The sequence below is a fragment of the Salmo trutta genome, chromosome 5 (assembly GCF_901001165.1).
Source record: "Salmo trutta chromosome 5, fSalTru1.1, whole genome shotgun sequence".
Classification (NCBI taxonomy): domain Eukaryota; kingdom Metazoa; phylum Chordata; class Actinopteri; order Salmoniformes; family Salmonidae; genus Salmo; species Salmo trutta.
In genome coordinates, this window is record NC_042961.1 from 46,118,129 (window position 1) to 46,144,463 (window position 26,335).

At 40.9% G+C, this 26,335-nt stretch overlaps 1 protein-coding gene across 7 annotated transcripts in view; it reads right to left on the reverse strand.

Annotated features, from left to right (window-relative positions):
* The window catches only part of LOC115194262 (multiple PDZ domain protein), a 70,960-nt gene that overhangs the window by 25,844 nt on the left and 18,781 nt on the right, over positions 1-26,335 (reverse strand). For 4 of the 7 annotated variants that reach the window (XM_029753837.1, XM_029753834.1, XM_029753840.1 and 1 more), the window contains exons 10-25: positions 25,814-25,916; positions 25,404-25,492; positions 22,593-22,809; positions 20,759-20,839; positions 18,502-18,581; positions 18,022-18,168; positions 17,573-17,743; positions 13,043-13,219; positions 12,458-12,667; positions 10,778-10,906; positions 10,312-10,473; positions 9,098-9,448; positions 8,429-8,537; positions 7,883-8,081; positions 2,130-2,171; positions 197-292 (exon numbers count right to left, since the gene is read on the reverse strand). In XM_029753837.1, the coding sequence (XP_029609697.1) occupies positions 197-292; positions 2,130-2,171; positions 7,883-8,081; positions 8,429-8,537; positions 9,098-9,448; positions 10,312-10,473; positions 10,778-10,906; positions 12,458-12,667; positions 13,043-13,219; positions 17,573-17,743; positions 18,022-18,168; positions 18,502-18,581; positions 20,759-20,839; positions 22,593-22,809; positions 25,404-25,492; positions 25,814-25,916 (2,363 nt within the window). The remainder of the gene's footprint in view (positions 1-196; positions 293-2,129; positions 2,172-7,882; positions 8,082-8,428; positions 8,538-9,097; positions 9,449-10,311; positions 10,474-10,777; positions 10,907-12,457; positions 12,668-13,042; positions 13,220-17,572; positions 17,744-18,021; positions 18,169-18,501; positions 18,582-20,758; positions 20,840-22,592; positions 22,810-25,403; positions 25,493-25,813; positions 25,917-26,335) is intronic. The other 3 variants (XM_029753841.1, XM_029753836.1, XM_029753839.1) reach the window with 3 other exon arrangements.

A 26,335-nucleotide genomic window follows, 5' to 3' on the forward strand; every position in this document is an offset into this window, starting at 1 on the left:
CAGACGCCTTTGTAAACCATAGCCTGTCTGATAGTAATCGACTTGTTTTAGTACTGTCTGGAGTACAACAAAATAATATTGCGAAAGTTAGTCAATGCTTGAAATCAAAAGCATATGAGTTTAGTGAGGGCATCGTCATGAAAATACCTTTCTATAATGTATTACTTCTATGAATTTGGATAAAGTTTGAGCTTACTTTGGGGCCTGAGGAACATCAGAGAAGATGTCATCTTTAGGCTGCTCCAGGCTGGCCTTGTACTCCTCCAGATACTCCACAGGAACATAGGTGATGCTGATAACACACACACACACACACACACACACACACACACACACACACACACACACACACACACACACACACACACACACACACACACACACACACGCGCGCACACACGCGCACACACACACACCAATGAGTCTCAGCACACTCCTGATAACAACCTGACCAAGATTTGTCATCATCACTGCAAATACCCCCAAATATATAACCTATCCATAAACATATGACACGAGAGTTCAAACTTGTGTGCAAGCATGTCAATATTCATCATTAGGAATGACATGAACATTTAACAAAGCATTAGTGTGGAAGTGCCTGCATTCATATGCCACCTGGTATGACAGAAAGGGCACTTTTACAAAAGGACTTTTATTTATTCATAGACGTCTAATCTACATTCAGGAGCGCACCTGTTTTTCTCCCCGTCCAAATTAACTGTGCGGCACAAGATTGCAGGAGGGGAAGGAATGAACTCTAAATTTCTCTGGCAATGCATTCTGCCTATCATGAGCCCAAGGTGAGCCGTCAATGAATAATGTAGCAGACGTCCCCGCATAACTATACAAAACAGATGTTTCCGTCGTTCATAAATGTCTGGGCCAATAAAGTTGGCTCGAATCGAATTGAGTGGCAGAATTCTTTCCAAAATATGTCATGGAGGTTTGAAGGGAAGATCAATTGGAACATCAAATTTACTGGAATAGAAGAACAACTTTCCAAAATAGTAAGAATTTAACGAAAGGGAAGTAGCAAAGAGCATAGATCTGCTTTGGTAGGCCCAGTTTCAAGTAATTAATCGTAATTAGTTGATTCTAAAGCACACACACTTTTGAGTGAAGATGACAGATCTAACAACGATGGATTAATTTGTACTTCAACGTTAGGACATGCAGACACTGAGGTACTTGAATCCCTGTTCATTCAAACAGCAATTAAAATGCTTCCAAAAACAGATGACGGAAGGAACAAGTGGATTAGTGTGTGATAGAGCAAAGTTCAAAAAGTGCAAAATGAATCGTTATCGCCACACAAATGGACCAGCAAGCCTCATAGTCCCAGAAAAGAATGTCAATGGAGTGTTAAGGATGACGTTTTAATGGTTAGTGGTGCAGTCCAGTCCAGTGAGAGATTTATCCAGATACATTGACTACATTTTGATACATTTTGTATTATTAATGAGTAAGAGGTAACAGTGAATTTAAGTAGTTTGCTCTTTTTTTATTTAACTGGTCAGACTAAGGTTTGTGTGTGGTAGATATAAGGTTTGTGTGTGGTAGATATACAGTTTGTGTGTGGTAGATATAAGGTTTGTGTGTGGTAGATATAAGGTTTGTCTGTGGTAGATATAAGGTTTGTGTGTGGTAGATATACAGTTTGTGTGTGGTAGATATACGGTTTGTGTGTGGTAGATATACAGTTTGTGTGTGGTAGATATAAGGTTTGTGTGTGGTAGATATAAGGTTTGTGTGTGGTAGATATAAGGTTTGTGTATGGTAGATATAAGGTTTGTGTGTGGTAGATATAAGGTTTGTGTATGGTACATATACATGTATGTGTATGGTAGATATACTGTATGGTTGATTTAAGGTTTGTGTATAGTAGATATACTGCATAGTTGATTTAAGGTTTGTGTATGGCTGAGATAAGGTTTGTGTAAGGTAGATATACAGTATGGTTGATATACTATATGTGTTTTAACTTCTAGATCTGGATAAAACTCCCAACCATGGACAGGCGATGAGGCCCATATGAGAATGGTGAGGAAAAGTGGACAGTGAGGAAACAAATCAAAATGGTAGATTTTGGTTGCACACCCATCAGCGTGGGAGTTAGCAATACTCACACATAAAAGGGGCATAGATCGTCCTCTGGTGCACAAGCAGATCTAGAAGGTGAAGAGGATTTTATGGGCTAACATACTTTACTGAGAAGTTTAGAGTAGAGCAAGCAGGACTTGATACTGAAAATAATGGTGCCCCACACTTTAATGTAGCTTCCCTCGAATATATGGAGAAAATACAATTTAGGAAAGTGAAGGGCATTAGTGAGTTGTTCAAATTTCACCATTGAGCATCTATGCTAGGACAGTCCAAATTGTGCAGTCCAAAAGCCTTTCTATAGTACTGAAAGTCCTACCTTAATGTAGCCTACACTATTCAATTGGTGTTCGTCAGAAATATTAAATGTACAGTACAAGACCAAAGTTTGGACACACCTACTTATTCAATGTTTTTTCTTTATTTTTACTATTTTCTACATTGTATAATAATAGTAAAGACATCAAAACTATGCAATAAGATATATAAAATCATGTAGTAACCAAAAGTGTTCAAAAAAATCTAAATATATTTTATATTTGAGATTCTTCAAAGTAGCCACTCTTTGCCTTGATGACAGCTTTGCACACTCTCGGCATTCTCTCAACCAGCTTCACCTGGAATGCTTTTCCAGTCTTGAAGGAGTTCTCACATATGCTGAGCACTTGTTGAATGCTTTTCCATCACTCCACATTCCAACTCATCACAAACCATCTCAATTGGGTTGAGGTCGGGTGATTGTGGAGGCCAGGTCATCTGATGCAGCACTCTCCTTCTTGGTCCAATAGCCCTTACACAGCCTGGACGTTTGTTGGGTCATTGTCCTTATGAAAAACAAATGGTCCCACTAAACGCAAACCAGAAAGGATGGCGTGTTGTTGCAGAATGCTGTGGTGGCCATGCTGGTTAAGTGTGCCTTGAATTCTAAATAAGTCACTGTCACCAGCAAAGCACCCCCACACCATCACACCTCCTCCTCCATGCTTCACGATGGGAACCACACATGCGGAGAACATCCGTCACCTACTCCGCGTCTCACAAAGACACAGCGGTTGGAACCAAAAATCTCACATTTGCTCTCATCAGACCAAAGGACAGATTTCCACCGGTCTAATGTCCATTGCTCGTGTTTCTTGGCCCATGCAAGTCTCTTCTTCTTATTGGTGTCCTTTAGTAGTTGTTTCTTTGCAGCAATTTGACCATGAAGGCCTGATTCACACAGTCTCTTCTGAACAGTTCATGTTGAAATGTGTCTGTTACTTGAACTCTGTGAAACTTTTATTGGAGCTGTGATTTCTGAGGCTGGTAACTCTAATGAACTTATCCTCTGCAGCAAAGTTAACTCTGTGCCTTCCTTTCCTGTGGCGGTCCTCATGAGAGCCAGTTTCATCATAGCGCTTGATGGTTTTGCGACTGCACTTGAAGAAAAATTCAAAGTTCTTGAAATGTTCCGTATTGACTGACTTTCATGTCATAAAGTAATGATGGACTGTCATTTCTCTTTGCTTATTTGAGCTGTTCTTGCCATAATATGGACTTGGTCTTTTACCAAATAGGGCTATCTTCTGTATGCCCCCCCCCCCCCCCCTTGTCATAACACAACTGATTGGCTCAAACGCAAAACACCAGTGTCAATGTCAACAGTGAAGAGGCGACTCCGGGATCCTGGCCTTCTAGGCAGAGTTCCTCTGTCCAGTGTCTGTGTTCTTTTGCCCATCTTGATCTTTTATTTTATTGGCCAGTCTGAGATATGGTTTTCACTTTGCATCTCTGCCTAGAAGGCCAGCATCCCGGAGTCGCCTCTTCACTGTTGACGTTGAGACTGGTGTTTTGCGGGAACTATTTAATGAAGCTGCCAGTTGAGGACTTGTGAGGCTTCTGTTTCTCAAACTAGACACTCTAATGTACTTGTCCTCTTGCTCAGTTGTGCACCGGGGCCTCCCACTCCTCTTTCTATTCTGGTTAGAGACAGTTTGCACTGTTCTGTGAAGGGAGTAGTACACAGAATTGTACGAGATCTTCAGTTTCTTGGAGATTTCCCACATGGAATAGCCTTAATTTCTCAGAACAAGAATAGACTGACGAGTTTCAGAAGAAAGATCTTTGTTTCTGGCCAATTTCAGCCTGTAATCGAACCCACAAATGCTGATGCTCCAGATACTCCACTGGTCTAAAGAAGGCCCGTTTTATTGCTTCTTTAAATCAGCACAACAGTTTTCAGCTGTGCTAACTTAATTGCAAAAGGGTTTTCTAATGACCAATTAGCCTTTTAAAATGATAAACTTGGATTAGCTAACACAATGTGCCATTGGAACACAGGAGTGATGGTTGCTGATAATGGGCCTCTGTACGCCTATGTAGATATTCCATTAATAATCAGCCGTTTCGAGCTACAATAGTTATTTACAACATTAACAATGTCTACACTCTATTTCTGATCAATTTGATGTTAAATTAATGGACAAAAAATTAGCTTTTCTTTCAAAAACAAGGACATTTCTAAGTGACCCCTAACTTTTGAACGGTAGTGTATATTGATTTGTTTAACACTGGTTACTACATGATTCCATATGTGTTATTTCATAGTTTTGATGTCTTCACTATTATTCTACAATGTAGAAAATATTAAAAATAAAGAAAAACCCTTGAATGAGTAGGTGTGTCCAAACTTTTGACTGGTACTGTATACAGATTTAGGATCTTAATTTGATCACCCTGTTGCAGGAGAACTTTTCTGCAAAGCAGAACATGAAAAACTTGTAGTTTACTTGAGGTTTAAAAGGGTTTCTGAAGTTTGCAATTTCAACTTTGAAATTTCAGAGTCAATTGTCCCTCACGAAAATGTATCAACCCCTGCAAAAATGTCCATTAATTATAATCCACATAATAATTCACATTTCCTGTAGCTGCAGGATTATTTTCCTGGTGTAGCAAACTGGCTCAAATTAAGATCCTACCTATGTACATTCTATCATGTTTTGCATGGCACAACTTTTAAGTGATATTAAGGTGGTCTATGACTCACAACACTGCATTACAATGACCTTTCCTACTATCAACAATAAGTGCATTGTTAAAATTAAACTGAGGTCCTCAACACACTCTACTGCATTATAATGTTTACTACACATTCATTGTCAGGTGTTGTTTCTGAGGTATGCATTTTAGTAATCTCAATTCAGTTCAATTAAATGTGTATTTGAATGGCTTTGGTTGAAACAGTTAGCTGTTGTGTGGGAGATGTACTAGGAGAAGATAATATTTCTACGAGATGTGCAGAACAAATTACATTAATGGGATCATTTGGCACAATTTACTCAAATGCAAAACACTACGAAGCTTAACTCAATGCTTGACTTGCTCATAATTGTACACATAGGCTATAGAAAAAGCCACCAAATCATTTACATAACAAAAAAATCAAAATACCACATTTGATCAAGAGGCATTTTGTGTGATGTCAGGCACCATTTATCTGATTGTATAATAGTGTGTCTATGCAAAAGTCCTCTCTGACTTTTACATTGTAACATAAAACAAGTGTGTGTACATGTGTAGGGAATCTAGGGATAATATATTTGAGGTGAAATCTGCACTGTATGTACAGTTGAAGTCGGACGTTTACATACACCTTAGCCAAATACATTTCAATTCAGTTTTTCACAATTCCTGACATTTAATCCTAGTAAAAAATCCCTGTCTTCGGTCAGTTAGGACCACCACTTTATTTTAAGAATGTGAAATGACAGAACAATAGTAGAGAAAGATTTATTTCAGCTTTTATTTCTTTCATCACATTCCCAGTGGGTAAGAAGTTTACATACACTGTAACGGTCGTCGTATGGAGTAGACCAAGGCGCAGCGGGTTGAGTGCTCATATTTACTTTTATTGAGACACTAAATAACAAAACAAGAAAACAAACGAACGACAAACAGTCTTGCAGGCTAAACACAGCAGTGCAAAAACAACTTCCCACAAAAGACAGATGGAAAAAAGGGCTACCTAAGTATGACTCCCAATCAGCAACAACGATGTACAGCTGTTCCTGATTGAGAGCCATACCAGGCCAACAAAGAAATACACAACATAGAAAAACCATAGAAATACAAAACATAGAACAATACCCAAAAATCCCGGAACACATAAAACAAACACCCCTCTTACATAAGAACATATCCCAACAAACCCCGAACCACATAAAACAAACACCCCCTGCCACATCCTGACCAAACTACAATAACAAATAACCCCTTTACTGGTCAGGACGTGACATACACTCAATTAGTATTTGGTAGCATTGCCTTAAAATTGTTTAACTTGGTCAAACATTTCAAGTAGCCTTCCACAAGCTTCCCACAATAAGTTGGGTGAATTTATGGCCCATTCCTCCTGACAGAGCTGGTGTAACTGAGTCAGGTTTGTAGGCCTCCTTGCTCGCACACGCTTTTTCAGTTCTGCCCACAAATATTCTATGGGATTGAGGTCAGGGCTTTGTGATGGCCACTCCAATTCCTTGACTTTGTTGTCCTTAAGCCATTTTGCCACAACTTTGGAAGTATGCTTGGGGTCATTGTCCATTTGGAAGACCCATTTGCGACCAAGCTTTAACTTCCTGACTGATGTCTTGAGATGGTGCTTCAATATATACACATCATTTTCCTGCCTCACGATACCATCTATTTTGTGAAGTGCACCAATCCCTCCTGCAGCAAAGCACCCCCACAACATGATGCTGCCACCCCCGTGCTTCACGGTTGGGATGGTGTTCTTCGGCTTGCAAGCTTCCCCCTTTTTCCTCCAAACATAACGATGGTCATTATGGCCAAACAGTTATATTTTTGTTTCATCAGACCAGAGGACATTTCTCCAAAAAGTACAATCTTTGTTCCCATGTGCAGTTGCAAACCGTAGTCTGACTTTTTTATGGCAAGTTTGGAGCAGTGGCTTCTTCCTTGCTGAGCAGCCTTTCAAGTTATGTCAATATAGGACTCGTTTTACTGAGGATATGGATACTTTTGTACCGGTTTCCTCCAGCATCTTCACAAGGTCCTTTGCAGTTGTTCTGGGATTGATTTGCACTTTTCACACCAGAACACATCTCCTTCCTGAGCGGTATGATGCCTGTGTGGTCCCATGGTGTTTATACTTGTGTACTATTGTTTGTACAGATGAACGTGGTACCTTCAGGCATTTGGAAATTGCTCCCAAGGAGGAACCAGACTTGTGGAGGTCTACAATAATTTTTTCTGAGGTCTTGGCTGATTTCTTTTGTTTTCCCCATAATGTCAAGCAAAGATGCACTGAGTTTGAAGGTAGGCCTTGAAATACATCCACAGGTATACCTCCAATTGACTCAAATTATGTCAATTAGCCTATCAGAAGCTTCTAAAGCCATGACATCATTTTCTGACATTTTTCAAGCTGTTTAAAGGCACAGTCAACTTAGTGTATGTAAACTTCTGACCCACTGGAATTGTAATACAGTGAATTATAAGTGAAATAATCTGTCTGTAAACAATTGTTGGAAAAATTACTTGCGTCATGCACAAAGTAGATGTCCTAACCGACTTGCCAAAACTATAGTCTTAACAAGAAATTTGTGGAGGTTGAAAAACAAGTTTTAATGACTCCAACCTAAGTGTATGTAAATTTCCAACTTCAACTGTATATGCAGTAGTTGGGATATTTTAATGAAGGCCTATAGTGAAACCATATTAAACAGGTTTCCAAGGACAAGGTTTCAAAACATTGAACATATTACATAGCCCGGGTCCTTACCCCATGTCTGGCCCAATGAGGGAGTGTCTCCGGAGCATGGCACGGGCCTGTGTATTGGTCAGGTTGGCCGTGGGCTCGCCGTTGATGGCCAGGATGAGGTCCCCCACCCCCAGACGGCCGTCTCGGCTGATGGAGCCTCCGTGGATGATGCTGCGGATGTGCATCCCCAAGCCATCCTTGACGGCGCTCACCGTCATCCCTGTAAGGTAGATACAAAGACAACATTCTCAAAGACCTGGAACCTATACATAATACATTCACCCACATTTATGTGTAATGCGTTCAATCTTTAATCATGTGTTAATAATGTTGATGTGCTGGAGATCCACATTGATAATATCATAGTTAATATCCAACAACCTTAACAGACAGAAAGACCATAATGCAACAGATATTGCATTATTTACATACAATTTTCAGTTGGAAAGAGGAATGATTTATTAAAAAGTGAACGCTGTTCTCTTCACAGCAATTTCTCATCAGGGCTGACATTTAGAAAAAGAAATATAGGAATATACAGCATATTGCCAAAGTATTAATACAAACCGAGACTGGAGTTGCCCTTGACAACAGTGATTGTCCTTTCAAAATTACTCCCAGTGGTTCTAATCGTGTCCCCTTCCTCTTTGGACTGCTTTACAGTTGGCTCATCCCCCTTGAGAATGACGATTCAATAAAAAGTATTCAATCACATTTCTTTATATTTTCTACAGTACAAAATCCCAAAACTAATAATTGTGACAGAATGAGATTGAGGTTAAATTATAAAATATTTTCTATGGAGGAAGTTCTGGTACAAAATGTAAATAAAATAATTGTCACAGAATAAAATAGAGTTAATCTAAACTACCAGGGAGGATACGTGGGAACGATTAGTAAGGGCCAGGGAATCAAACACACAAGTTAAGGTTCATCTTAAATTATTTTCTGTTATGCCGTTACCTTCGGCATGTAATACCTAGAAATTCGATTCTAGTAAAAAGTAGAATGTTTAAAACTGGTTGGGTTATTAGCCATTATTCTCGTAAATCCAATTAATTTCACATTGGCCTGTGATGAGTCGTATTGCATTTTAACATTTGTTAAACGTAACTTGTTGCATTTCAATTTCCTGATGACCAATTTACACATGATTGTTTGATTATGAGGCACACTTAATGACATTTGATGGCAAACCGACAGATGGCACAGCTCTTTTGTTGAAGGCTGGTTTACCTTCATTAAGCCTTCCATCTCCCCTATGTCCGCAACGGCCATGGTGGGCTCCACCGGAAAATGGAGAGACTGCATTGGCTCCCCCAAATCATTCAAACCGGGCTCAGGGTCAGTGTACGGACTGTACGAGTTCGACAGATCCGACGGCTCCAATTGGGTTAATTGATGCGCCAGGTACTGATCGGAGTTAGCTAGTGTGTTGTTGTCAATCATTAGGGTGTGACTTCCAATACTCCTGGGCAGGGGGAAAGCGATGGCCTTCTCCTCCGGGGAAAAGGGTTCAGTGTCATCTGCGAGGCAGGACAACGTCACGAAGGGATGTTCGGTCAACAAGTCCAGACGAGCACTCCGCTATGTAGGTAAAACAAACCAGACGAGCCAAAAATGGAGGTTACACCTCGTTAGTTTCATAATCACCCAACTGGGGGGGTTTTCGTCTACCTCGGTTGCCGTTATGCACTCCTCGTAATGAGCCATTGAAAAGCCATCAGTGACAGATGGGGAATAGCGATAATTACAGATGATCCTGTTTTAGAGTGTGTGATGCACCAAATATCTCTTTATTATCATCCTAGATATATTTCATGAGGCCCGGTCTGTGCTGCAATGAATCTCTTCAGCGATTCCTTACGCATCTGAGATGGCAATATACAACTTGGAAAAAGAAATCCCTGGGAGAGCAAACTATTTGGAAGAACAGCAACAAGCAGAAATGCTGAGAGCAGGACTGAAGCACGCAACAGACCATTTAATTCTAATAGGGTAGTCATATCTTGTTACGGTGCAGTGCAGTATATAGGTATACTAATCTAAAAAAACACTCAACCATTCATCCATAAGGAGTCTGGGGGCAGTACTCCAAGACAAAGCTCTACAACAAAAACAGGCAACATACAGTACATGCAAAGGGGTTAACAACAAAATACACATTGTATCACTTCAATATTGCTGCCAGTTTGAAGAAGGTAAACAACTATAGATAGCACAGTACTTCTAATGTCAACCTTGTATGGTAAAATAAGCAACTTATTTTGATGACGTGAGGAGTTTTCTTAGTGACAAAGGCAGCAGCTTGCAATTGCTCCAATGAAATTCAAATAAATGACATGACCATACTGATACTGCTTTTGCTTTGAAACAAGCTTTCTAAAATTGCTGACTGTAATGGCTTTATAATTGACTTAGCTAGCCACAGTGCAAGTTTGTTGGCCTACCTTGGGTGTGGAGGACTGCAAGATCATCTGGTAGGACAGGTCAGCGCTGCAGGTGCTGCCGTGGAGGGCAATCATGGACGCCTGGAAGGTGTCATCCTCCTCGCCAGAGAAGCGATGCGCCAACACCCTCTCGTCGGTCAGGTCTACCTCATTGGAGTCAATCTGCATTAAAGAATGTCAATGTAGTGAATTGGATGGGGAATATGTCTCTCTATGCCATGGATGAGCTATCCAATCACGGATAGCTGTGTGGGTGCCATCAGAGCCATTTCAAAAGGATATATTGTTTCCTGTTGCTGAAATTTGATTAGAGTTACAAATTAAATTCAATTCCCTTGATAGAATATTTTAAAGGACGCATTTTAAAAGTCACAATGGTTACTTTGTGTCTAATATTGATTGGTTGGTTTTCCCCTTGTCCCTCAATTTCATTGATTGGTTTGACTTGTCCCCTACGGCAACTAACCAATGCAGGCTCTGCCCAGAAACGGCGGCCCTCTGCTGGCTCCTCCTCTCTCTCTTTAAGCAGCAGAGTGTTGAATATAAAAGAACAGATTCCCGAGAATGACGACAGACTGCCCTCTTCATTGTATGGCTGTGGAGACAGGGCTGTAAATTGAAAATATCCGGAAATTCTCAGAAAAAAATACTGGAGGAAATTCCAATCATTGTCTACAAATTTCAAGTCAAATTTGATTGGAGTTGTTAAAAAATTTAGTTGGAGGTTGTTAGTAGCGAAAGGAGTGTGAGTTTTATTGGTTTGATTTGGTCTCCATGGTTTGGTCTCTACTTTTGTAATAGTTTGGTGACAAGTTGTACTTGGTTATTTGATTTCTAAAGGACTTCAAAAGAGATAATTTCTTGGAGTTTGCCACAGATTGCTTTAAATGGACCGTTTGATCTTGATTGTATCTAGCGCAATGCCCGGCGAGCGAGAGTTATAGAGAAAAGAGGGAAAGATTGGAGAAGCTATTAGAGGCTTATACCAGTCAAACTCAATTTTGAGAAGCAATACAACAAAAATGCCACCCCCCCTCCCTCAAAGAAACAAACATTCCAGGAGTTGAAGGAAAGCTCGATAACTCCACAGAGGCTTCACAAAAACAATGTAATCCACCGGACATGCAACAACCTTGACATCAGAGCCAGAACTTACTGTATGTTCTCATCATAATCTAATGGCAAGCCCAATACAAGCTGAAAGAATGCAACCAATTTTCACAGAAAGACTAGACTAGCAATCCCTCAGGTGGTGAATATGTTTGTGGGAAAACCCTTATTTTGACAGCTGCCTCAATGCATTTATGTACACGGACTCCAAGGTGCCTCAAAATGCAATAATAAAGCAATATGACACAAAAGGCAGAGATATTTGTGCTGCCTTATGCTGTTGTCAGGGAGCTTGGAGGTGAGTATGTCAGCATTAGCATGTAGCGTGACTCTACGGTCTCAGCATGAAAAATTCAAGACATCTGTAAGATGAGCCCTCATTATTGGGTGGCCACACACACACCGGAGAGAAAACGCACACAAATGCTGAGCGCCCACACACACACAAACTCTCACATACAGTGAGCTCCAAAAGTATTGGGACAGTGACATGTTTTGTTGTTGTGGCTCTGCACTCCAGCACTTTGGATTTGAAATGATACAATGACTATGAGGTTAAAGTGACTGTCAGCTTTAATTTGAGGGTATTTTCATCCATATCGGGTGAACCGTTTAGAAATTACTGCACTTTGTGTACATGTTCCCCCCATTTTAGGGGAGCAAAAGTATTGGGACTAATTCAGTTATGTGTATTAAAGTAGTCAAAAGTTTAGCATTTGGTCCCATATTCCTAGCACGCAATGATGACTTTTGGTCCCCTAAAATGAAGGGACTATGTACAAAAAGTGATGTAATTTGATCACATGATATGGATGAAAATACACTCAAATGAAAGCTGAAAGTCTGCACTTTAACCTCATAGTCATTGTATAATTTCAAATCCAAAGTGCTGGAGTACAGAGCCAAAACAAAAACGTTCAGTCGCAATACTTCTGGAGCTCACTGTACATATAAAACACGCACGCACACACACACACACACACACACACCTCACTAGTCTCTCCATAGGACAGACCTCACAATAGGGTTTCCTTACAGGTAGTGGCTTGGCCACCCCAATGTGGACCTTGCCGATGTTAGCCCCCTTCAATGCCTGGACGGCGTCCTCCAGACTGGCGTTGTCCAGGTTGGTGCTGTTGACGAACATGAGCCGGTCACCTGGCAATAGCCTGCCATCCTGTTCTGCCACTCCTTCAGACACCAGAGAGCGAATCACAATCACAGTCTTGGCAGGATCCATTGGGTCCTACGACAAGATCTGTGTCAGTGATGTCAAATGGATTCCCTCAACAGATAATGCAATACACCAACAAGGACGGAAATGTATCCTTCACTTTTATTTGGAGGATTTGTTTATTCTGAATGTTCTGTAAATCACAAGTTATTACTTTTAACAAAAATAAGAGTAAGCAACTTAGTTTCAATCTACATGGGGAAAAAACTGCGCATTGCAGTGTATTGAGTCACTTATGCTATTTGTTGAACTTCATTTCCAGGAGGGCAACGGCCCTAAAGCTCACGTGACCACTTCCTCCCAAAGTAAGAAGACAGGAACGACCCACAACAAAAGCGTATCATTCCTATGATAATCATTCCCATAATTCCAAATCAGAAATCCCACCTGGTAGTCCAAGATGCTGAATCCCAGTCCGCTCTCACCCTTCTCCAGCTCAATGTCCTGTATCTCCGTCTCCCACATGGCCAAAGGAGCTCCGAGTGTCTCATCCGTTACATTTTCCCCCGTCGCCACCCCCTCAGAACCTTCGAAAACCAGGAAACTGCCGAGGTCTCCCTGTATCTGCAGAGATAAACCCTCGATATCATCCCAGCGCACGCATTCCTGACTCACTCCGAGCCCATAGGCTGCTGGTATTCCACTAGTACCGTTTCATAAGATCTTTGGCAGCACATTAAAGGGAATCTTTGGATGCTAAGCAGAAGTGCTGTATGTTTAATATTTTTTCCTGAACTGAGGCATCTGATGAGCTGAGGAGAATTACAAAATCCAAATGCAGGTTTCCTTTGTGTAGCTCCCTGGCTACTATTGCCTGTATCTCATGTATTGTCACAGTACCGGAGGTTTTACTTTAGATGGATTGGTGTTAATAAAGAGTCAGCGTCCTTCCTAATCCTAAATCTTAATCCGCCATCATTGCCAATCTGGAGGCCCGGCAGAGCATTGGACAGACTGTGTTAAACTAATGGATGAGAGTGGATGAGTGAAGTAGGAGGACTTACTGATGTTGATTCCCAATCAGCCATTCAATATCAAGGGTCGGGGGAAAACACTGTTTACTGTATGCTACTGTATGTCCAACATCCACCATTTTGTGAAGGACTTTCTGGCTTTACCTTCAGTTTTCAAATCACTTCCTGAACAATTCACTTGCTGAAATGAACAAAGTATATGACTGAATTGACCCCAAACATACATGTTATATTGCATTATGTTTAGGCTAGTAAGCATTGACTATGCTATGACAGTTACTGGAACACTGACAGTTTAAAATATTCAGTATGTAATAATGGTAATGTCAACAGCATCTACAGGTAACTGCCAAAATAAAAGGAAACACTTGGAGTAAATGAGGGATAGAAAGTATATTTAAAGCAGGTGTTTCCACACAGGTGTGGTTCCTGATTTAATTAAGCAATTAAAACACCCCATCAGGCTTAGGGTCATATATACAAATGCCCCGTTGCCCATTATTTTGGCTACCATGGCTAGAAGAAGAGATCTCAATGACTTTGAAAGAATGGTCTCAAAGCTGCATAGGGGGTTTAAAGTGTCAAATCAAATTGTATTTGTCACATGCGCCAAATTTCACCTTACAGTGAAATGCTTACTTACAAGTCCTTAACCAACAATGCAGTTTTAAGAAATATAAGTGCTAAGAAAGTAGTTACTCAAATAAACTGAAGTAAAAAAGAAATATACAACAAAACAATAAAATTAAAGAGCAACAATAACATAACAGTAGCGAGGCTATATACAGGGGGTACCGGTATAGAGTCAATGTGCGGGGGCACAGGTTAGTCGAGGTAATATGTACATGGAGGTAGAGGTAAAGTGACTGTGCATAGATAATAAACAAAGAGTAGCAGCAGCGTGAAAATGGGGCTGGGGGGGTGAATGCAAATAGTCCGGGTAGCCATTTGATTTGCTTTTCAGGAGTCGTATGGCTTGTGGATAGAAGCTGTTAAGAAGCCTTTTGGACCTAGACTTGGCACTCCGGTACTGCTTGTCGTGCGGTAGCAGAGAGAACGGTCTATGACAAGGGTGGCTGGGGTAGACATTTTTAGGGCCTTCCTCTGACACCGCCTGATATAGAGGTCCTGGATGGCAGGAAGCTTGGCCCCAGTGATGTACTGGGCCGTAAACACTACCCTCTGTAGTGTCTTGCAGTCCAAGGCCGAGCAGTTGCCATACCAGGCGGTGATGCAACCAGTCAGGATGCTCTCGATGGTGCAGCTGTAGAACTTTTTGAGGATCTGACCACCCATGCAAATCTTTTCAGTCTCCTGAGGAGGAATAGGCATAGTCGTGCCCTGTTCACGACTGTCTTGAAAAGCAAGAAACTTGGACACCGTATAATAAAATGCGTTGCCATGAATTTGTTTTGGATTCGCTTTGTCTTGTGGGGTATGTACAGTTGATGACAGAAATGTACATACACCTTAGCCAAATACATTTAAACTCCGTTTTTCACAATTCCTGACATTTAATACAAGTAAAAAATCCCTGTCTTAGGTCAGTTAGGATCAGCACTTTATTTTAAGAATGTGAAATGACAGAATAATAGTAGAGAAAGATTTATTTCAGATTTTATTTCTTTCATCACATTCCCAGTGGGTCAGTAGTTTACATACAATCAATTAGGATTTGGTAGGATTGCCTTAAAATTGTTTAACTTGGGTCAAACATTTCGGGTAGCCTTCCATAAGCTTCCCACAATAAGTTGGCTGAATTTATGGCCCATTCCTCCTGACAGAGCTGGTGTAACTGAGTCAGGTTTGTAGGCCTCCTTGCTAGCACACATTTTTCAGTTCCGCCCACAAATATTCTATGGGATTGAGGTCAGGGCTTTGTGATGGCCACTCCAATTCCTTGTCTTTGTTGTCCTTAAGCCATTTTGCAACAACTTTGGAAGTATGCTTGGGGACATTGTCCATTTGGAAGACCCATTTGCGACCAAGCTTTAACTTCCTGATGATGTCTTGATATGTTGCTTCAATATATACACATCATTTTCTATCGTCATGATGTCATCTATTTTGTGAAGTGCAGCAGTCCCTCCTGCAGCAAAGCCCCCCCACAACATGATGCTGCCACCCCCATGCTTCACGGTTGGGATGGTGTTCTTCGGCTTGCAAGCGTCCCCCGTTTTCCTCCAAACATAACGATGGTCATTATGGCCAAACAGTTCTATTCTAGTTTCATCAGACCAGAGAACATTTCTCCAAAAAGTACAATCTTTGTCCCCATGTGCAGTTGCAAACCGTAGTCTGGTTTTTTTTAATGGCGGTTTTGGAGCAGTGGCTTCTTCCTTGCTGAGCTGCCTTTCAGGTTATGTCGATATAGGACTCTTTTTACTGTGGATATAGATACTTTTGTACCCGTTTCCTCCAGCATCTTCACAAGGTCCTTTGCTGTTGTTCTGGGATTGATTTGCACTTTTTGCACCAAAGTACGTTCATCTCTAGGAACAGGTCTCCTTCCTGAGCGGTATGACGGCTGCGTGGTCACATGGTGTTTATACTTGCGTACTATTGTTTGTACAGATGAACGTGGTACCTTCAGGCGTTTGGAAATTGCTCCCAAGGATGAACCAGACTTCTGGAGGTCTACAATTCTTTTTCTGAGGTCTTGGTTTCCCCATGATGTCATGCAAAGATGCACTGAGTTTGAAGGTAGGCCTTTAAATACATCCACAGGTACACCTCTAATTGACTCAAATGATGTCAATAAGCCTATCAGAAGCTTCTAAAGCCATTACATCATTTTCTGGAATATTCCAAGCTGTTTAAAGGCACAGTCAACTTAGTGTATGCAAACTTCTGACCCACTGGAATTGTGATACAGTGAATTATAAGTGAAATAATCGGTCAGAAAAAGAATTGTTGGAAAAATTACTTTTGTCATGCACAAAGTATATGTCCTAACCGACTTGCCAAAACTATAGTTTTGTGGAGAGGTTGAAAAACAAGTTTTAAATGACTCCAACCTAAGTGTATGTAATTTTCTGACTTCAACTGTATGTGTGTCTGAGCTGAATGTTATTTGATTATGCAGACAATCTGTAATTTTTCATCATAGTAATATTTATCATAAAAACTAGAAGAGAAGCAGTTAATCTCTCATCAACACTCAACCAGGAAAGACTGCAATGTATGGTGTTATTGTTAGTTCTGTATGTGCAGTTAAGGGGAAAGTGTGCTGCTCTGCTTGTAGCCAGGTACAGCTTTGCTAGGTCTTTCTTTGCTGCACTTTACTATATTACTGGACAGTAATCAAGATGGGACAAGACCAGAGCCTGAATAACTAGTACAGTTGATTTGTTTAAAAAATGCAGATCATCTTTTTAACAGACATACCCCTCCTGATCTTCACAGCAACTTGACCATGATAATTGACCATCCAATGTTATACCTAGGAGTGTAGCTTCCTCAACTTGCTCAATGGTCACACCCTTTATGCACAACTTCAGTTGAGGTTTAGGTCTTAGAGAATGTTTTGAACCATATACAATGCTTTTAGTTGTAGATGTAATTAAGACCAGTTTGCTATTAATGACCCATTCTGATACTGACCATAACTTCTTATTTAGAATTTCTGTGAGCGCACTGCCTTTGGGTGCTGACATGTAGTGTGGAATCATCAGCATACATATTAATTCCAGCTTCATGTAAGACCAGTGGCAAATTATTTGTAAAAATATAAAAGAGTGAAAGGCCCAAGGCAACTGCCCTGAGGGACATCGCACTGTACATATCTGATGTTAGAAAAGCTTCCATTAAAGAACACTCTCTGGGTTCTACTGGATAAATAACTTTCCAACCATGCGATGGCAAGTAATGTAAATCAATAGCAGGTGAGTTTTTTTCACTAACAACTTATGGTCAATAACATCAAAGCAGAGTGGGGAAGTACCTTCATTTTAGATTCAGTAGCAAATTCATCCAACCCTGGTTGGCCAGAATCCCTGTCACTCTTCAGGAGAGGGGCGGGCCTACAGCAGGCTATGTAGACACAGACAGGCAGCTCCTTCAGAATGCTCACCACTTCCTTGTGGGTGTCACCAATCAGGGATATTCCATTGACCTGAGAGCGGTGGGCACACATATCCAATGGTCAACACTTATGTTGAGTCACTCATGCCAGGATTTAATCCGATTAAAGGTTATAGGGCATTGCTGTTTTTAAAAGGCAATGTTCCCACGCTCGCAGAGATCCTATTCACGGTAAACTCTACATATATCCAAGGACCTTATCCAAGGACCTTACCAAATTTGATATCAGTGGTAGAAGAATTTGTGCACTAAGTAAGTTCCAGGCAAACGGTTGTTCACCATATTCTTGCTATTGGCGGTGTCCCTTACTTCGAGCAGTTCGTCCCCACTGAAGAGTTTCCCACAGCGTCCCACTGGCCCCTCCGGCAGGACGGAGCGGATGTAGTGGTGCCCACTGTTGGCATCCAGACTGATTCCCAGACCACTGCTCTCACTGAACTTCTCCACCTGGGCAACCTGTCATGGGCATGGGCACAACAGGTGGGCACAACTCATTTGGCACGAAAATACTATGAAGCTTTTTTTTTTTATTATGCTTTCGCAAATCTTATGAAATTGTCCTATAATGGTCAGCATTCAATTTACCTAGTGTGGCAATATAGTTCAATTTTTTTTTTAACAAACAATGTTTTTATATTTACAACACATACAATAATGTTTTTATTCTGCAACCAGTGCTTTTCCATCTATACAATTGCAATATCATGTGTAAAACAGGAAAAAGTACAACCATGTATCATTTAGTGGAGACAGGCTTTGTTTGGGTGGATGTTACTTCTGTTAACTCACCACTACTTCGTTGCTGGGGCCAAGAGTCTCCTGCCACTTCTTCTTCAGCTCCAACTCTTCATCCTCTGTTAGCTTTGCTTCTTAAAAACATCAACATACCATACACTGAGTGTACAAAACATTAGGAACACTTGCTCTTTCCATTACATAGACTGACCAGGTGAATCCAGGTGAGACCTTTGATCCCTTATTGATGTCACCTGTTAAATCCACTTCAATCAGTTTAGATGAAGGGGAGGAGACAGGTTAAATGAGTATTTTTAAGCCTTGATACAATTCAGATGTACCCTACCGTTCAAAAGTTTGGGGTCACTTAGAAATGTCCTTGTTTTTGAAAGTGGGAGGCCCCGGTGCACAACTGAGTAAGAGGACAAGTACATTAGAGTGTCTAGTTTGAGAAACAGATGACTCCAAAGTCCTCAACTGGCAGCTTCAATAAATAGTACCTGCAAAACACCAGTCTCAATGTCAACTGTGAAGAGGTGACTCCAGGATGCTGGCCTTCTAGGCAGAGTTGCAAAGAATAAGCCATATCTCAGACTGGCCAATAAAAAGAAAAGATTAAGACGGGCAAAAGAACACAGACACTGGACAGAGGAACTCTGCCTAGAAGGCCAGCATCCCGGAGTCGCCTCTTCAATGTTGACGTTGAGACTGGTGTTTTGCGGGAACTATTTAATGAAGCTGCCAGCTGAGAACTTGCGAGGCGTCTGTTTCTCAAACTAGACACTCTAATGTACTTGTCCTCTTGCTCAGTTGTGCACCGGGGCCTCCCACTCCTCTTTCTATTCTGGTTAGAGACAGTTTGCACTGTTCTGTGAAGGGAGTAGTACATAGCGTTGTACGAGATCTTCAGTTTCTTGGAAATTTCTCGCATGGAATAGCCTTCATTTCTCAGAACAAGAATAGACTGACGAGTTTCAGAAGAAAGGTCTTTGTTTCTGGCCATTTTGAGCCTGTAATCGAACCCACAAATGCTGATGCTCCAAATACACAACTAGTCTAAAGAAGGCCAGTTTTATTGCTTCTTTAATTACACAACAGTTTTCAGCTGTGCTAACATAATTGCAAAAAGGGTTTTCTAATGATCAATTAGCCTTTTAAAATTATAAACTTGGATTAGCTAACACAACGTGCCATTGGAACACAGGAGTGATAGTTTCTGATAATGGGCCTCTGTACGCCTATGAAGATATTCCATTAAAAATAAAGCAGCCGTTTCCAGCTGCAATAGTCATTTACAACATTAACAATGTCTACACTGTATTTCTGATGAATTTCATGTTATTTTAATGGAGAAAAAAGTGCTTTTCTTTCAAAAACAAGGACATTCCTAAGTGACCCCAAACTTTTGAACAGTAGCGTATGTTCCTTTCAGAGGGTGAATGGGCAAGACAAATGATTTAAGTGCCTTTGAACGGGGTAGGTGCCAGGCGCATAGGTTTGTGTCAAGAACTGCAATGCTGCTGGGTTTTTCACACTCAACAGTTTCCTGTGTGTATCAAGAATGGTCCACCACCCAAAGGACATCCAGCCAACTTGACAACTGTGGGAAGCACTGGAGTCAAGGTGTCAAAAGCTTTCCCTGTGGAAAGTTTGACACCTTGTTGTCCATGCCCCGACGAATTGATGCTATTCTGAGGGCAAAGGGGAGTGCCAGTCAATATTAGGAAGGTGTTCCTAACGTTTTGTACACTCAGTCAGACTTAAATAGAATGATGTTTAAAGTACATTCAACCAACTACTATGTCCCATCTGATTGATTCAATGAGTCACAGCAAGTGGTAGGCTACAGTTAGACATCTCCAAACCCACTACTTGAAAGGGTTTAGGCGTTACTTTAAGAACCACTTCAAAGGATCTTTCATTTACCCTTTAATGTGAAGAAAATCTGTATATATATATATATATATATAAAAATGGAGAAAACATACAGATCCTTATGTTCTACATGCACATTATATTTGAAATGTGTGGTAACACTTCATTTGGATAGTCCATCTGTAGATGCTCAACAAACTATCAACAGACGATCAAAACCACGCCAACAACATTTTTGCTGAATTACAACAGGGAAAACATCTATAGACATGCATTAATAGTTTGTTGAGCATCTACAGATGGATTGGTTCAATTCTTTTGAAATGCACAGTAGCCTAAAACCAGTCCTCGCAACAATACATACTTTAAACAGATTCCAATCCATTAGCTATACTTAGTAAAGGACCCCAGATAACAGGGAAGTGGATTCACTTACCGTCTCTGGTGTTCTCAGTTAACTGATCCTTCACGTTGGTGACATCAGATTCCCCACTCAATGCCTGGTACTGTTTCTTATCTGCACCGGGGTACGCAATATATACATGTCAATACACACATAGACACTTGTAGAGCTCTTGGTTAAGTCATCTTGCTCCCAGCCCGAACACGGTGGTTATGATGGCATGGGTTGTGCATCGTGTCTTGTGCGGTAAAGACACAAACACATCAGAGGTCTGCTTCAGTTAGTCCTGGTTCCAGCTCCGAACATGCTGGCTATGTCGTCACGGGTTGTGTTATTATGGGTAGTGTGTGTGTGTGTGTGTGCATGCACATGTGTGTTTGTACTTTTAGATTTATGTGTATTGTTGTGTTATTTCACTACACCCGCAATAACATCTGCTAAATATGTGTATGCGATCAATAAAATGTGACTTGATTTTGTCATGCATTTTCCTATGGGTATGTTTACTGGGGTTCGTATGAGGCTGGCCCAATTACAGGTTAAAAGAGTTCAGGGTTTCCTAAAGCAGGGCGGAGCGCGAAGCCTTCTAAATCTAGAGCTGTGGTTGTGGTGAGAAGATACAAGTAGAGAGAAGCTTCACCATCCTTACGTAGATGGAGGCCATTAAAGTTAGGGCAATGTTGTGGTTATGTGTACTGTCCTCAAGTAGGCACAGCCCTGCAGCGTCACCAGGGATGTGATCAGGGGCTGTATGTATCAAGCTTCTCAGAATAGCAGTACTGATCTAAAAATCAGTTCCTGAGTCCAGAGTCTGTGTTCTTTTGCCCATCTAATCTTTTCTTTTTATTGGCCAGTCTGAGATATGGCTTTTACTTTGCAACTCTGCCTAGAAGGCCAGAATTCCGGAGTCTCCTCTTCACAGTTGACATTGAGACTGGTGTTTTGTGGGTACTATTTAATGAACCTGCCAGTTGAGGACTTGTGAGGTGTCTGTTTCTCAAACTAGACACTCTGATGTACTTGTCCTCTAGCTCAGTTGTGCCCCGGGGCTCCCACTCCTCTTTCTATTCTGGTTAAAGCCAGTTTGCACTGTTCTGTGAAGGGAGTAGTACACAGTGTTGTACGAGATCTTCAGTTTCTTGGCAATTTCTCGCATGAAATAGCCTTCTTTCCTCAGAACAAGAATAGACTGATGAGTTTCAGAAGAAATACTTTGTTTCTGGCCATTTTGAGTCTGTAATAGAACCCAAAAATGCTGATGCTCCAGATACTCAACCAGTCGATAGGACAGTTCTATTGCTTCTTTTATCAGAACAACAGTTTTCAGCTGTGCTAACATAATTTCAAAAGGGTTTTCTAATGATCAGTTAGCCTTTTAAATTGATAAACGTGGATTAGCTAACACAACGTGCCATTGGAACATAGGAGTGATGGTTGCTGATAATGGGCCTCTGTACGCCTATGTAGATGTTCCATAAAAAAATCTGCTGTTTCAAGCTACAATAGTCATTTACAACATTAACAATGTCTACATTGTATTTCTGATCAATTTGATGTTATTTAAAAAAAACAAGGACATTTCTAAGTGACCCCAAACATTTGAACGGTAGTGTATATATGCACTGTGTTTCGCTTGAATATAGACTACTGTGATTGGAGGTATATGTGACTGTCAATCAAAGATTCAGTTGTCATGGTCATGTTCATTAGGGCACGCCATTGAAAACATTTTAAAATGCTTTGCAGCGGAAAACCCAATTGAGTGTGTTTTTTAATTGGACAAATCCAGGTAGTCCCTCCCTGTTTAAGTCAGTTTTCTTCCATTTCCTGCTAATGAACATGGCCCAAACCCTTTGTCCACAGGTACCTTGAGTGGTGGCGTCCACAACATCCGTCCTCTCCAGTGTCGTGTCTCTGCCCCCTGGGGTTGGTGAGACTACGATCACACTGGGCACCACAGCGGGTGGGATATCCTCTGGACGGAAGCCTCGCCTGATCAGCTTCAGGTGAACGGTCTGGCTCGTGTGTCTCAGCACCTCCACGGCCTGCTGGTTGGTGTAGCCCTGGATGTTATTACCGTCCACCTGCAGGGGGCGATCATCCATGTCATGATTATGGATACATCATGGAGTTGAATAGAGTGCTTAGAGTGCTCTTCTTTTCATCTTTGTCATATTGGCTTCTGTGACAGCATGGAAAGCGTCAATGAGATCTTTCTCCATACTTAAACAGCCTTTGTGGCACGTGAGTCGTTTATCCAAGTCTATGGGATACATTCTCAGGACAACACATGAATAGGAAAGCAAGCTCACAGGCACACCCATACCAGGCACACGCATACACACAGAAATAGTCCCACCCAATAGTCAAACCTACATCACAACAAGAAAACAAATCATGATGGAAGATCTGCTCATGCTTCAAATCCATTAATTTATTCAGGATGTAACACAGAAAGGGTTTTACATTAATAGTAAATGCTCAATTTAGGGTCATGACTAGGGTTGTGACGGTCATGACATTTTGTCAGCCGGTGATTGTCAAGAAAACTGACGGTCTCACGATAATTGACCGTTAATTAACATGAAAAAAATTATGCATTTCCTGGCTTCCACACATAGTCTACAAGCCACTCATTCAGACCTTTGGAACATGTACATTTTAAAAAGTCTAATAAATCAATGTAATACAGCCTATACCATCCCAATAAATCAATAATGTATTTTTGACAGGTCTAAAGAAACATGATATAAAGAAAATGAAGTCTATTTCAGAAGAACAGAATAGTATACTCGGAGTTGTCCTTATGTTAGGACCTGATCTGGCTATGCCATATGGCTGTGGGCTACACTAGTTCATTTAGCAGGCAAGATTTGCTTAGAATTCCGTGGCATTAATTTATAGTGTGAAGAATACAATTGAACATAGCTGAATAAAATAGAAAGGATGTTTTCTCCAAAAGATTTGAGGGAGTGCGCACATGTGGCTATTCTGTGTTGAGCAGTTAACAAAGAAACAGGTCCTCCTATATGCTTAATTTATAGTTCTTTATGCAACTTTAGTTGTGATCAAAACATATAGCCCAACGTTTGTATTTTTAACACATTCTAAGGCTGCATTATGCGACTCTAATGATGATTTGAAAACAGTAGCATGTAAGGCATGAACTCTGCTTTGTTATTTGCGCAGGCTGCACACATTTCATCAGTCTCTCATTCACAATTTGACAAGCAATTTCCGGGCTGCATCCCCTTTGTAATGCCCCCTAAAAAAATCTATGCCTTTTGCGGCCAGTGGCCGTTGTGCCCTTGGGTCGAATATAATAATTCCCTTTTCCCGCCTGCGTGCTCCGAAGCACCTCTAACTCACATGGCTGTCTAAGATAGCTACATTCTTATTAGCCAATGCAGTCATGTGATCGGGTCTTTCACACAGGATACAACTGAAGACAACTACCTCACGAAGCTGGTTGAGAGAATGCCAAGAGTGTACGAAGTTGTCATCAAGGCAAAGGGTGGCTACTTTGAAGAATTTGAAATATAAAAAATACATTGATTTCTTTAACACTTTTTGGTTACTACATTATTTCATATGTGTTATTTTATTGTGCTGATGTCTTCACTATTATTCTACAATGTAGACATTTTTTTTTAAATAAAGAAAAACCCTGGAATGAGTGGGTGTGCCCAATCTTTTGACTGGTACTGTATGTGTGAAATTTGTTTTGATTTAGAATGAACCATTTTCATGCACCTGTCTCGAAAATAGCGAATGGAGGACGCTTTTCCTGTGGTTCATTTTCAATGTCAGCAATGTAGGCTATACTCCTGTTGTAAAGCGAAGCAATGTGCTTAAAATGAGAAAAGTTGAGAAATAAATATAGTAGGCCTAGCCTATAGAAAGCTGATGGGATCCTGCTCTTTTTAATAGAGGCCATCACTCTGTTTTCTCACTCAATTGCATAGCCTATAGAAATGTTGCGCAACATGAGCTAATGGGCTCTCATTAAGAATTTGATTAGATTTTTGATTACATTTGCATTGACGTCAGAGTGATTAGAGGTACAATAGAGTGCTGAGTACCAGACAGTTATCAAGTTTGGTAGACGACTAATGACCATCAGCAGAATCAGAGCTTGGAGAAGCCTAATTACCGTGACTAAATGGTCACGTGGAATTTGACTGCCGTCATGACTCGTGACCGCCAGGGTGGCGGTAATACGGTCACCGTACCGGCCCTGGAACAGTGTGTGTAAATCTCAGTTGAAGCTAAATTATTCAAATATGGGAGATTTTTTATCTCCACACATTATCTATAGATAAAGCATCCATATTATTCAAAATGAGAGACAAATATCCTTGCACACTTTATTTTATACTTTGGCATGGAATTGAAATTTACATAACGGCTGATAAAACATCTGAAGGGTGTGGCTTGGGGTGGTCTAGCGCTTAGGGCCACTGGTGTTGGCATAGGTTTCATTCTGGCCTACTGCACAATTCCTATCCATCTTTCCCCACTGTCATCTTCAATCACTCTCTATCTGATCTGTTCAAGTCAGAAAGTGAATATATATATATATATATATATATATATATTAGTATTTTTTAAATTTTATTTTACAATAACCAAAAAATGTAAATAAATAAAAGAGTTGAGGATAGTCTAAGACACTTACGGCTATGATCTGGTCCCCAACATGGATCCGACCGTCTTGCGCTACCGCACTGTCTTTAGTTATACTTTTCACGAAAATACCAGAGGGCTCTGAAAATGGCAAAATAGACACAATGACCATGTGTGGATAACATTCCTAAAACAAGCAGTATCCTTTATACAGTACAATAGACGCCCTTTAACTGTCAAACTGTATCTGCAGTATGAGTGTTCTAGAGAAGTCAGAAACACTCACAATTTCCCAAGAAGAGGCAGTGTCACTACATAGCTCTTTGCTACAGACATTTTATGGGACTCTTTAAAGTAAATTCCTTCCCAAGTGGTTTCATTCCACCCCAAGCAGAGTGAATAAATTAGAAAATAAATAAAACCAAACTATTTCCAGCAGTAAACAAGGCTGCCAAGTCTTACCAGAATTTTTGTCCCCCACATAGCCGGCGATGGTGATTCCCAGACCCTGGGCGTTCTTGGTCAGCCCAACGTCGAACGCTTCGTCCTCCTCTTCCTCGTATCCCTGTGAAGAGACAGAGGAAGAGTGAGTCAGCTTCTAAATTCTACAAAATGGCCGACAGAGAGCACAGTAGAGGGGGCGGGTGCCGAATTCCCCCAATTCCACGTGCTGTTACCAATTTACCAAGAAGCATTCCTCACCTATGCATCAACTCTGTCAGCCAGATGAGTTATGTTATTTATTTGATGAATGTCAACTAAAAATTGCAATCAAGCAATGGGGTTGCTGAGACTGTGTACAGAGAAGAATATACAGTCTAGTTTGGGAGTGTGAGTCATGGAATGTTGATAAGGTTCATGGTTAATACTGCTTGATAATGGACAGCGAATTCCAGTTGTTAGCCTTTTGGAACATTGTGACTTCTGAGGCTGAGTCACAGATGATGTCACGTGTCACGAATTATTCTCACTGGATACCTATCT